We start from the raw sequence: 14,550 nt of genomic DNA, 5'->3' as shown, positions 1-14,550 counted from the left end.
CCAGCGTACTGGTGGAACGAAAGGCTCAGCATCCTCTGGGCTGCCTGTCTAAAAGCCAGAAGACGCGTTCAAAGAGCAAGATCAGAGGCGATCAGAGAAGAGTGTAAAGTAACATTCCGGGCGGCAAGGGCTGATTTTAAACGCGAGATAGTGCTAAGCAAGTCCACCTGCTACAAGGAGCTGTGCAGAGAAGTAGACGCTAACCCCTGGGGCAATGCATATCGTGTCGTTATGGCCAGGATCAAGGGTCCAATGACGCCAGCCGAAATGTGTGCTGACAAACTAAAAATTATCGTGAAGGATCTTTCCCCGAAGCTCAACGCAACCGTATGGCCGCGTACACCGTACGTTGATGCAGACGGTGGAAATGCTGGTGACAATCAAGTTTTCAACGACGAGCTCCTTATTGTGGCAAAAGGGCTGAAAGCGAAGAAAGCTCCCGGACCGGATGGTATCCCCAACGTGGCACTGAAGACTGCGATCTTGGCGTTTCCGGACATGTTCAGGATAGTCCTACAGAAATGCCTGGACGAAGGCTACTTCCCGGATTGATAGAAGATCCAGAAGCTGGTGTTGCTGCTAAAACCAGGGAAACCACCAGGAGATCCAGCATCGTATCGGCCTATATACCTGCTGGATACTCTCGGTAAACTCCTGGAAAGAGTCATCCTCAACAGGCTGACGACCTACGCTGAAAGTGAGAACGGACTATCGCAGTGGCAGTTCAGGTTCTGGAAAGGGATATCGACGGTGGACGCCATCCGCACAGTAATCGAGAGCGCGGAGAAAGCCTCGAAGCAAAAGAGAAGGGGAAATCGCTACTGCGCCGTGGTCACGATCGACTTGAAGAACGCTTTCAACAGTGCTAGCTTGGGGGCCATCGCCCCGGCGCTGCACAGAATGCGGGTTCCGGACCATCGGTGCAAGATTCTGGAAAGTTACTTCCAGAACCGAGTACTGGTCTACGAAACGAACATCGAGAAGAGGTCGATTAGGGTCACGGCGGGAGTACTTCAGGGCTCCATACTCTGCCCAACGCTCTGGAATATAATGTACAACGGAGTGTTAACACTGGAATTGCCCAGAAGAGTTGAGATCGTCGGTTTTGCAGATGATGTTGTCCTGACGATAACCGGCGAGACCCTTGAGGAGGTGGAGATGTTGACGGCAGAGACAATAGACATCGTGGAAACCTAGATGGCTGAAGTCAAGTTGCAGCTGGCTCATGACAAGACTGAGGTAGTGCTGGTCAGCAACTGTAAAAAAATCCAGCGCGTCGAGATAAGCGTCGGGGGACAGTCTATCCCATCGATGCGTGCGCTGAAGCACCTGGGTGTGATGGTCGACGATCGGTTAAATTACAACAGCTATGTCGACTACGTATGTGAGAAGGCTGAGAGGACAACTAACTCATTGGCAAGGATCATGCCGAGTCACGGAGGAGCAAGAGGCAGCACGAGACGTCTCCTGGCGGGTGTCTCATCCACAATACTGAGGTATGGAGTACCGGCCTGGGCTGTTACGCTGAACTCAAAGCGAAACCGGACGAAGTTGACGAGCACGTTTCGCCTAATGGCTGTTCGTGTCGCGAGTGCGTATAGAACGATATCGTCGGAGGCGGTATGTGTAGTTGCCGGGATGATTCCCATCTGCATCACTCTGACTGAGGACGTGGAATGCTACCAGCGGAGAAATGAACGTAATGCAAGGAGACTGGTCCGAGTGGACTCGTTGGCTAAGTGGCAACAAGAGTGGGACAATGCGGAGAAGGTGGACCCATCGACTCATCCCAAATGTGTCTGCTTGGGTACATAGAAAACGCAGTTTTTGTCAGGGCACGGATGCTTCCGGAAGTACCTGCATCGGTTTGGACATGCTTCGTCACCCCTTTGCCCGGAGTGTGTGAACGTACAAGAGACACCGGAACACGTAGTCTTCGAATGCCCTAAATTCGAGGAAGTCCGAAGGAGTATGCCTGGTGTGACAGTGAACAATATCGTCAAAGAGATGTGCCGCGACGAGCGTATCTGGCACGCTGTCAATAGAGTTGTTACGAGTATACTCTCCGAGCTGCAGAGGAAGTGGCGAAGGGACCAGCAAAGTAGCACCACTGGCTAGAACGCCGCCGGGAAACTACAAATCGGGTTTCGGGAGAAATTCCGCCGTCGGGGAACTCTCCGACGGTGTAGACTAGGTCCATCGCCGGGGACCAGTTGAGTAGTACGCGATATAGCACTAGGTTAGGATCGACGGGGCGCCAGTGCACCGGACGTCAGGCTTCACCGGAATCGCCGGACCGACCTCGACACTCTACCGAGTAGCTCGTGAGTAGGCTAGATCCACCGTCGGGGATTAGACCGAGTAGACCGTGTCGAATAGCTAGCAGTGGGTCGTTGGGGCACCAGTGAAACGGAAGCTACGCTCCACCCAGAATCGCTGGATGGACTTCAGCACCTACTACTGGCTGGCCCGTTGAGTAGGCTAGCTCCACCGCCGGGGACTGGACCGAGTTGACGAGGCGGGGAGCTAAATGGCTCACAGAAAGGTACATCGGGTCGGGAGCAATCTACCGCCGGGGAATTTACGGTAGGGTAGATTCGCCGCCGTGGACTACCCGACAGAATCGAGACGAAAAGGGGAGCTAATTAGCTCACAAGACAAACACCGGTACAGAGATAAATTTCGTTGCCGGGGAACCCTCAGTCGGAGTAGGATAATATCCGAGTTCTTCTCGATAAAGCTGGGAGCTAAATGGCTCAAAGAAGCGGGTATTGGTGTCGGGGGAAATTCCTCCGTCGGGGAACTATCGGTCGGAGGGTCGTTGGGGACTATCTAAGTAGATCGTGATAAGGCCGGGAGCTGAATGATTCACGGAAACACGAGATAAATGGTTCAATGAATTAGCACCTAAACCGCTCACGGGGACGAGAGCTAAATTGCGACGTAGATAGACGGAGACAACAAGCAAGAGAAAAGTCGAGAGTTAAATCAAAGTTCATAGGTCGAGCCACTCCATGAACCAAGCGAGGCTCTGAGATAGAGCAGAAGATAGAGGTGCGACGGAAGCACAACGAACCCCCCCCCCCCACGAAGTAATACGATGACGTAGTTCCGTGGGGAAGAAGGGCGTAAAAAGTAAGGAATGTTTTTAGTGGTTAAGCACGAACGTGAGTCCCAACCAGTCTCAATACACGACAGGCCAGGCTTTTGAAGCTTTTTTAACCTTACTATAAAAAAAACATTGCCTAACTCGACGAACTGAGTCGAATGGTATAAGAGACTCAGCCCTCCGGGCCTCGGTTAAAATCGGTTGCATAGTTTTTCTATAGGAGAAAGGTAAAAATAAAACAAAAAATAAAATAAAAGCAGCTTCACGTCCGTTAAAAAATCCTGCGAGGGTGGCTGTGAAGGGATGCGAGTTAGGTTTTCGGTATTTCTGAATCAGATCACGCCTTGCCGGGTTACAATGTTAGCGACTGTAGCCGCCGGTGAACTGGTCATGTTGCAAGCTGTACACGGGTGGTAGTGGTCTCTTTTGAAGATTCCACTTCGATAAAAAATACACACATATACATAGTCCTAATTTGTCAAGCTGAGTTGAGTGGTATATGAAACTCGGCCCTCCGAGCCTTGGAAAAATAATTCAAATTTTGAGCGAAACCTTTACATTCATTTTGTAAAAAATGTAAAAGGTCCATAGAATGGCCGCACGTGTTAACCATTTTTACCCAAATTATTTCCGTAGCTCTGTGTCTTAGTTCAACTTGGCTCAACATCCCGGAAACACGCTTGATGCGACTGCTCGAATGGGGTTTTTCTTATGCAAAACAGTCCAGGGAATCGGTTAGAGATAGTTAGAATGATCGCACGAAATGTGTGAACCAGTTTTATCCCAATGCTTCTCATATCTCGGGTTCTTAGTAAAGCTTGACTCAACATCTTGGAAGTAGGCTTGATGTGACTGGTCGAAATTTGTCTTTCTTTTTTAAAATCCCAAGATAGCTAGATTAGCTGCAGAGAACGGATTCACACCGTTTAACCACTGTCTCTCCCATAAATCAAGTGGGAAATTGAACCTATTAAACCTAGCATGGTGTGTCTAAAACCATTATTAACAAAAAAATAACCATAAATTTGGCATACGGCATTCGAAAGATACAGTATCCAAGCATCTTCTCAGTGAATTTCAAAGTGATCCATTGAAAACGACAATTTGAAGTTTTTTGACACGTTTCATAAGGCTACCAGCAAACACCCACGGGTTTGGTCCTATTTTTAAAGACAAAAAAATATTTTTTCTGCTTATTTGGTATATTAATCAAGTATATCCGATGCAAGTTTGAAAATATTTCATTGACGGAATCGAAAGTTATAACGATTTGAATGCGGTATGCGGTCATAGGTGGGTTTTCTACCAGATTTCAAGCATGAAGCCATGTTTGTCCATTGACTGTTTAGATCGTGTCGCTGTTTTAAAGAAAAACTTTACCATTTAATTACACAAATATAATGCCCAAAAGGTGTTATTTATATGCTGCGCTGAAAAAATATGAGAATAGGGTAGTCTACCTTACGCTAACTATAACGTGTAAATTAAAAAAATTGAATAGAAGTTGGAATGTTTACTTAAAAAGACCATATCTCAGTGTTTGTTGACTGACTCTAATTGTTTTTTCATTACTTTACAGGTAGACGTTTTATCAACAATTTTCCTCCAGAAGAATATAATGACGGCCAGTCCATTTTTATTCACTAGTTGATTACAGTTGCTGTGTACTACAAATGTTGGATATATGAAATGTTGAAACTAACACAGTCGTGTTTCGCTGGTTGGACAATTTTTAATGCTTTTTAGTTTGAACTCCGCTAGTTGGTTCATTGTCGAACTAAAAAGCATCTGAATGTCAATATATATATATATATATATATATATATATATATATATATATATATATATATATATATATATATATATATATATATATATATATATATATATATATATATATATATATATATATATATATATATATATATATATATATATATATATATATATATATATATATATATATATATATATATATATATATATATATATATATATATATATATATATATATATATATATATATATATATATATATATATATATATATATATATATATATATATATATATATATATATATATATATATATATATATATATATATATATATTGAATTTATGATTTTATTTTCCATGATTTGTACTTTGCGTTCACTGCATTGAACCAATGTCGATAGGTCATCGCTTTGAATATAAAAATATTGACATAATAATGATATATTGATAATACATATAGTTGAAATCATTTATATTGTCTATTATTTGGGATAGACAACTCTACTTCATATTCTTTTGAAGGAAAATTGTTGATAAAACGTCTACCAATTAAGTATTAGAAAACAATTACAGTCAGTCAACAAACTACTGAGATATGGCCTTTTTAAGTAAATATTCCAACTTTTATTCATTTTTTTTTAATTTACACGTTATAGTTAACTTTTTGGTAGACAACCCTATTTTCATATTTTTTCAGCGCAGCATATAAATAACACCTTTTGGGCATTATATTTGTGTAATAAATGGTAAGATTTTTCTTTAAAACAGCGACACGATCTAAATAGTCAATGGACAAACATGGCTTCACGCTTGAAATCTGGTAGAAAATCCATCTATGATCGCATACCGCATTCAAATCGTTATAACTTTCGATTCCGTTAATGAAAGATTTTAAAACTTGCAGCGGATATACTTGATTACTATATCTTTCGAATACCAAACCAAATAAGCAGAAAAATATTTTTTTGTTTTCAAAAATGGGACCAAACCCGTGGGTGTTTGCTGGTAGCCTTATGAAACGTGTCCAAAAACTTAAAATTGCCATTTCTCTCATCTCTCAATTGATCATTTAGAAATTCACTGAGAAGATGCTTGGATACTGTATCTTTCGAATGCCGTATGCCAAATTTATGGTCATTTTTTATTAATAATGGTTTTAGACACACTGTGCTATATATTTCGGGTAGAGTCTAAATGTGGTTGATTAAAATTAGTGTGTCGTACCTAAAGTTAAGAGAATAGATTTACCCCTGTCCCTACCTCGGTCCTGCGTGATGTTTCGTAAGAAAGAGAGTTCATTTTAAGCTGATGAGACCTAGTGAAATTGAAACGTTTGGTTGGCTTAGCAAGCCAAGTTGCACTATGCTATATTTCTTCCTAGTGGAGAAACATTTAGGTAAAAACTATTTTTTCTCCACTACGGAGGAAAGTGGTTTTAAACCACCTTTGCGTGTTAAGAGCACAAAACCTATAACTAAATTGGTGATAGAATTTGCGTTTCGACTTCGTCTCATCAGAATCCGACACTAACTAAGTGATAGGACAAAGCTAGCGCCATATTGATGCTAGCTCCAAAAACGAAAACATTATTTTTATTTTTGAGTAAACTCCTAGTCCTGCGCAATGTACCGCAAGCAAGGGAGTTTAATGTTAAGCTGATGAGAACTAGTGAAATCGAAACATTTGGTATGGTTTAGCAAGCCAATGCCAGATACACTATGCTATATTTCTACTTAGTAAAGAAACATTTAGGTAAAAGTTATTTTTTCTCCATTAAGGAGAAAAATATTTAAAACCTTCGAGCGTCGAAGCCACAAAACCTATATCTAAACTAGTTATGGAATTTGCGTTTCGACTTCGTTTCATTAGAATCCGACGCTAATTGAGTGACAGGGCTAAACTAGCGCCGGATGGGCGCTGGCTCCAAAAACGAAAGTGTTTGTTGGTATGGCTGAGCAAGTCAATGCAAGACGTACAGAATATTTTTCTCCACTAAGGAGAAATGTTTCGATTCACTCATTATGTAAGGGACATCAGCAGGGCTAGGGGTTTGCTCAAAAACACAATTACTAAGTTAGTGTGAGATTCTGATTATTATGCTACCAGAAAGAAAAGGCTTCACAAGCTTTAAAACAAAATTCTGATTATGATTTCGAAGCGTCCTTCCTGGTTTGGAGCAAACGAGGAGCAAAGGAGCAAAGATTCACAAACATAGAAACATTAGAAATTACGACGAACGGCATTAGGTCCTTTATTTACCTGACAAGTATTTTTTAAGATCGCTTACCTTCTGAATCACTTGTATCGGACAAGGGCAGCTCATTTGTAACGTATTGTCGACCACTCAGCAAATTGTTTTCTATTAAAGGACGTTTGTCTTCTAACTGTCGACGAAAAGCTCGATGGTCATCCTATGAAGGAAAGCGATTTCGAATCAATATGGCAGAATATTGGAAGATTTTCCCTTACCATTTGCTTTTGCAAACTAGCCGAATCGCCTTTCATTGGCCCTATACTCAACGAAGTTAATTCGGTATCTTTGCGAATGACCCACTCGGTGAGTTCCCGTAATGACAGCAACAGTGCATTCCAATGCTCCGAATTAGATTCTAAACGATTTCTACAAAAGATAGGATTTGCAACATTTTAAGTATTTTTCGTTATTATCCATTTATTTTTTTACCTAATTGCAATGCTTTTTGATTTCAAATGATTCCACCTTTGGTTCATCTCGTCCAACCGACTCTGTAACATGACGGCATCTTCTTGTGATGTAAGCGAACCCAAAAGTTTTCGTCCAGTATTATCAAGTCGATCATAGACAGCGCGGTGTGATTCGATTTCTAATTGAAGATCCTGGAAACAAAACAAATAATATCAATTCCATTAATTTTCATTATTCTATACATAATCCTGCAAGCAAAGTTAGCACAGTTAGAACATCGAAGATGCTTAAGGGATCGCTTTCGGCCCGTTATTCGTATATGCCACAAATTCCAATGTTACTGAAATTTTAGCACGGTAATGTTTGGAACAATAAAAATATCATAGTTAATTAGCTTAATCAACATTAGTTCAATGGTGTCTTCTTGCTAACATATGTATATTGGTATGAGGCACGACGAGTGACAAAACCCCAAAAATCAATTTCGTTTAATTCTTTTGTAAATATTTATTTTACTTTTCTTACGGTTTGAATAAAATTATTTCAACATTTTACGACTGTCGGACGAAATTGAATTTTTAACAAGCCGCCGAAGAAAGTGATGTCGAGGATTTATATTCAATTCAATTTATAAGCATTGCTCGTACCTTCGAACTTCAAATGGCGATATCACAAGAACTACACAGCCAATTGGAGTAATTTTGAATTCTTTGGAAAGATGAATGAATATGCTAAACTATAGATGTGAGCTTTTTGTGCAGAAATCATTTACGTTTGTTATGCATCAAGAAAAAGTAATCAAAATGTTGAATGTCATATCAGTAATTTATCTTTATACGTCTTCCAATTTTGCGCCGAAGTTTTCGTATCTATGTTTTTGAATAGAGGTATACCTCGTTAGTACGTACCCTCGATAGTACGTACCCTCGATACATTACATTTTGCCTCGATAGTACGTACACTTACCAACAATTTTTTTTTCGTTTGATTTTGTAAACTTCAACAAAATACGACACATTTTATAGAAGTTTCACGAGTTTCATGTTACTTCTGCATACTTTAGAGAGGTTATGTCAAGGGTTCTGTGGTACTCAGAGTAGTTCTGCAAACTCCAGCAAAGTATTCCAAAGTTTAAGTAAACCATAAATGCATCATGAAATTCTACCTAGTACGAAAAGAAAACTACGAGCCTTAGGGACGTCCTACAAGTATCTTGAAGGTCTTATAAATTTTTGGGAGCTTGCTAACTTACAAGGAAATCCTTAGAACTACAGACAATTTGAACGATATTCCTATCATTCATAGTTTTTTTTGTCAAACATCAGAGAATCTCAATGAGCTTTAAGGATCACAATTCGCCGGTTGTAATCGAAATCTTTAGAACTTCTGGAAAGTTTACGAAATTTCAAGAGTATTTAAAGAATTTATGGAAAAAAAATCAAACATCAAGGGGTGTCTTCAAGCTTTGCAATATTACTTCAAACAAATAAATTACAACGAACCTCAAGTAAATTTCTAAAACTCACAGTTAACTTCACAAAATTATGAAAGTTTAACTAAAAACTTTTGCATGTTTTATGTACGGTGTCTCACAAGTATCAGAGAAGTATTACTAACTTCGAAGTAACCGGTAAAATTCAAAGACATTTTTCTGAAGTCCACAAATTATTTTAGTAACTTTTAAGGTATACTATCTAGAGCAATGATAACACGATTTTTACTAATTGATTTTCAAATATTATGCGCATAAAATGTGAGTGTTGAATTCATTACATTCTAGGAGATACTAAGTTTTGAATGGAATGGGTAAGATACGCCCAGCGAATTTGATGGAGACTAATATGACTTACAGATCTGGACAAACACAGCAAAGGTTTTTCCCTCTATACTTCTTTTGTGAAACTTGTGCGAGCAATTAAAGAAAGTATTCAACATATTGGCATGGTTCAAGGATTTAGGTATGACAGGGAACTATGCTTTATATATCTTTAAGCACATATGTTGTCATAAAATATATTTAAAATTTAATCGCCTTTGTAAATATATTTAAATATCCATTTTGCGACCAAAAAATAAAGGTATAGAAAAACAATATTTTGTTAATGGAATCACGCTCGCGGAAACGCTACCAAATGCAAAGAATTTATCAATAACTCTCGAATATCCTACGATATTCAGAGGCATCTTATTCCTTTCGGTTTTACATTTCTTATAAAAGAAATGTATAGAATTCGCTTAAACTTTCAACATTTTTTCCGAGGCCCGGAGGGCCGAGTCTTATATACCAATCGACTCAGCTCGACGATTTGGGACAATGTCTGTGTGTGTGTCTGTGTGTGTATGTAACGGACAAACTCTCATTCGTGTTTCTCAGCAATGGCTGAACCAATCTTATCCAAACCAATTTTAAATAAAAGAACTAAAAAACAGTAAGAATGCTATTAATTTGTTTTTGATTCTGATGTTTAGTTTCCAAGATATGAATGTTTGCATGCGTAAAAATAGCGTACTTTGCAGTTTTTTTGAATTATCTGCCGAAATTGACAACATAGATTAACAATTTATATGTTTTTAGACAGCTTTAACGCATACCTTTCGAAGACTGTTGAAATCGGACTATTATCAAAAGAGATATTTATAATTAAATGCGGACGAAAGATTTTTATCATTTCCCATTGACAGAAATATGACCTAAAACATGTAATCTATTATTAACGCTAAAACGGCTTATTTTAGGTCAATAGTATCTTCGGACAATATAATGGAGGCAATATGCCCTTTCTTTTGGTATTATGTTTTTGCTCATTAATCCCCCTATGAAAGAGATATTTTCACAAATTTTCGTGGAAGTGATTAAATCGAAATGATGCCTTCAGTAAATTTGTAGCTCTTACTTTTGCGAATAACTTTACTGAAGAATTCAAATATCCATTTTGAATACTTTAAAAGTTATGGCTTGTTGTTTGTGAATTACTCTTTGTCGTCTATTTATTGTTCAATATAGTAATAATCCATTGATATAAGCCAAACATTATTTCGATAAAACGAATTTTGTATTTCATTTTTCTGTCTACAACCGCTAGAAATAATCACCGAACACTTCCAAGTTGTCTAGAAGGAACTTGATAACTTATCAGTACAAAAATGTTCATTTGTGACCTTCTGACTGTAATTTTTCTAACTTATGACCATCGGATAGATCTGAAACATATCGGAAAATGAAAAGCGAAATAAATAACTCCATGCAACGGCGTAGCCAAGAGAAGGTTTTGGGGTTTAACACCATACAACCCACCCTTCCCCCCCAAAAAAAATGGATTGAAGTTGAAAATTTATTGATGCAGACTGATTTAATTCAATATCACAATAACAATTATCTGATCCGTAGATTGATAACCTGTTGTTGTAAACATCATGAGGACTTTTGATAAATTGTCGGAATGGGGTCCTGATATGTAACTGATCTATTGGTCTTGATTTCACAGTTGTCTAATAGCATCAATATCAAATTCCTGCCTGAAAACATTCCAATAGAAAATTCCAGAGTTCTGTAATCAATCATAATCCTCCGATTTATTTTCAAATTGAGCTCGTTTTCGTAGAGATGTACTGTAATAAGGGTCTTTATTTAATAGGAAGCGAAGTTAAAATTGATTTAATGTCTATGAAACATAGAACTGCTCAGCAAAAAAAATGCATAACTTTCAACATTTGCTAAAAATGTCTTTGCCTTTCTCATTCACTCTAAAATTCGTCAATCTAATCCCGACCCGGAGGGCCGAGTGTCATATGCCAATCGACTGAGTTCGTTGAGATCGGAAAATATCTGTGTGTGTAAGTGTGTATGTGGAAGAAAATGTGACCTTTGTTTCTCAGAGACGGCTGGACCGATTTGCACAAAGTTAGTCTCAAATGAAAGGTACAACCTTCCCATCGGCTGCAATTGAATTTTTTATTGATTGGACTTCCGGTTCCGGAGTTACGAGTTGAAGAGTGCATTCACACAGCAAATTCCCATATAAACTGAAATGAAAAATTTTCAAAATCAAATTTGTATTTTTGATGCCAAATGACTTTAAAATGCATGAAACATTGAGATGTTTGACAAAAATTGACTTTTTTTGACTTTGGTACATTTTTGCCTTTCTCATATAGAAAGGTTATGCAATCACTCTAAAAATCGTCAATCATACCGGCCCGGAGGGAGTGTGCAGTGAGGGATTGCTACTTTAAAATTAAAACTAGTTTAAAATTTCTTAACAAATTGAAAATTTTCGGCAGGACCCGGACCTCCCGGATCTTTCTCCATGATCCGCCGCTGGTTTCAAGCGATGTTTCAGTATCACATAGTATCTCAAGATCGGGCTCGCTCTTTGTAAGAAGTTTTGAGTGGGTACTACCGGATGACATTGCGCTAATATTCCTTTTGGTGATTCACAAAATAGTTGTATGTAATAGATACCGACAATAAAAGAAGTATTTGATTGTGCTAACTCGGAAAATAGTGGCAGGTGTAGTGGAAAGAAAATGCGAACCATGGAATAGCAGCAATGGTTGGTGAAAGAGTTTCATGGCATTTTCCAACTGGATATTTGCATCGATATATTTAGTTCCAACCAATATACATGCAAAAAATTGTTCTGCATAAAGTATACCGCATACAATATGTGCAGTAGACGTAGGATGCCACAACGGAATGCTTTGGTGAGCTCAATCTGATTTCATATGATATTGTTTTGATGTGTTAAGTGCTGCGGGGTTACCAGAATCAAAGTAATCATAAATTTACAGTGTTGCACATTCCTCTGTATAAGACTGTGAAAAGTATATAGAGTACCAATTTCATATGGTTAAAGTAGTTAGGCTGCAATAAGGAAACTTCTACATGGTGTGACAATCCCGTTTCCATACAAAGTAGGAAAAAAAGAAACAATCAGGAAGTACCCACCGATGACGCCGAAGTGAAAATTCTGTTTTGTGCGGAATGATTATAATCATTATTTAAGTTACATGTTATCACGTTCCATTTTCTCTGTCCGCGAACAAATCACTCAGCACCATCACGAAACTTCAAAAGTGTCAGTCTTGCGCACATAACATAAAAAAAACTTTGCCTCGGGATTGTTACATCTTATTGAACTTATCTTATTGGTGCTATTGGGTGTTTTTTTTTGGATTAAAATTATTTCTATTTTAACATTTTTCCAACCTAATGTGATTGGTTGCAAAGTTTATTCTTGATCACCAATTCTCCGGCAAGCCCGAAAATACTCGTTCTTGTTTATTCGTGTTCTCTGCGGACGAGGTGTTGAGAGAAGGAGCGAAGGGCACAGGAATCTTGTAGTTCATTAATATTTTTCAGTTTTTTCGTATCGGTATAATGATTTTAATATAAACTAGCAACCCGTCAACTGATCCCAAGCGAGCGAAAACATTTCTAATAGGAATTGAAATAATAGGAAATACTTAGCCAGTTTTTTTCTTTCGACCTTTGCACATAGAATGAGTTAATTGATTGTCATTCGGCAGTTGCGAATTATTGTATTCTTCTAGTTGGGGGTTTTCTGTTTCAACAATAATGGGATTTCTTCGTGATGGGTGTGTCATTATTGTGGATTTAGATATTTTATTAATATTAGATGGGGACTGGAGAGATGTTTTCTATTATTTTTTCAGCAAGGGCATATAGGGTAATGAGCTTATTTTTTAACCCTGTTTCTGTTATCGCCCTATCTATTTGAAGCTGTTTGTTGGAGCCATCCTTGTTTGACGTGTTGGCTCGAGTGGTGAGGCAATGGTTGGGACAATGGATTCGAGTTTTCATGGAGCTCAAACACGTTGATTTTTAGGAATGAAGAAGGGATGTTGATACCAATTTGTGCGCGATTGTAGTCCGAGTGATCGATGGGGTAGTAATTTATAATTTATTTATCAGCATAACGAAACTTACATCCGAAAAAAATAAGAATCATCGCTGTCGGAGCCTCTTCGTACTCCTTAGTTAACCGTATCGTCATATGCAACTTGCCCAGGTTAAAATGCAGCTTCAGTCCACCTTTTAGCTCGTTCACAGTCCTGATATCCTGGTCTATACACATAATCACTGTCTACGGGCTTAAGGCTTTAACTTCTGCACTTTCACCCAGTGATGTGGTAATAATCTCTTGTATAGTTGAGCTGTTAATCGTGAGGTCCTCCTTCAACTCGAGTATATGTATGTAGTTGTGTATGTGTGTGTATGTATGTATACATGTATTACAAAGCGTATATGTATGTAGGTATTTGTATATGTATGTGTGTATGAATGTATGTGTATATTTTTGATGTATACATGTGTGTATCTATGTAAGTATATATGTGCATGTGTATATGCACATATAAATGTTCAAAAAATGGTTGCATTATACACGGGATTGATTTGTAGTGCACACATATAATCTATTAATGTGAAAAACTGATACTTCTGGATAGAAGTCAGATCTTCCTCTAATTACAGCCCCTTGGAGATCTCCAATGGAACAACTTACACAAGTCCAACAGGCAGTGACAACAGACTAAGAGCTGAGGAAAACACGGAGTCTATCGGTTCTTTTTTTTTATTATTTCCCCTTTTCTTTCCTAAATAAGCAGGAATTCAAGAAATGTGGATGAGAGCCAAATGAGAGATAGGAATGAAGGTAGAAAACTGCAAAAATGGTAAGTTTTCTAGTACACATGTGTTATGTTGTATATATACAAATTGAACCAATATACTAAATACGCGTCGATTTCCTGCTTAAATGGAATCGAAAGTTTTACTGTAATGTTACAATCCAATTGATACAAACATTACAGTAAGGCGGGGCTAGTTGATGGAACGATGACCTCGGAACATGTCTGGCACTGTACACGAAATGGGTCATCGGAAAGACAATTGAGCTAACACCTTTCTAAATCCGTGAACCAAGTTATTTGCATGAATGTTTAAATACATGCAAACATCTTTTTTCTGTAAATCAC

The 14,550-nt window shown here is 38.4% G+C and overlaps 1 protein-coding gene across 3 annotated transcripts in view; it reads right to left on the bottom strand.

The window, feature by feature from the left end:
• The window catches only part of LOC131689751 (dystrophin, isoforms A/C/F/G/H), a 1,859,985-nt gene that overhangs the window by 330,908 nt on the left and 1,514,527 nt on the right, over nt 1-14,550 (bottom strand). For all 3 annotated transcript variants that reach the window (XM_058975046.1, XM_058975047.1, XM_058975048.1), the window contains 3 exons: nt 7,570-7,742; nt 7,356-7,506; nt 7,174-7,297 (listed from right to left, as the gene is read on the bottom strand). In XM_058975046.1, the coding sequence (XP_058831029.1) occupies nt 7,174-7,297; nt 7,356-7,506; nt 7,570-7,742 (448 nt within the window). The remainder of the gene's footprint in view (nt 1-7,173; nt 7,298-7,355; nt 7,507-7,569; nt 7,743-14,550) is intronic.

Source organism: Topomyia yanbarensis, chromosome 3 (genome assembly GCF_030247195.1).
Source record: "Topomyia yanbarensis strain Yona2022 chromosome 3, ASM3024719v1, whole genome shotgun sequence".
NCBI classification, from domain to species: Eukaryota; Metazoa; Arthropoda; class Insecta; order Diptera; family Culicidae; genus Topomyia; species Topomyia yanbarensis.
Note: the sequence above shows the minus strand (reverse complement) of the source record. Positions and strands in the feature narration are given on the sequence as shown.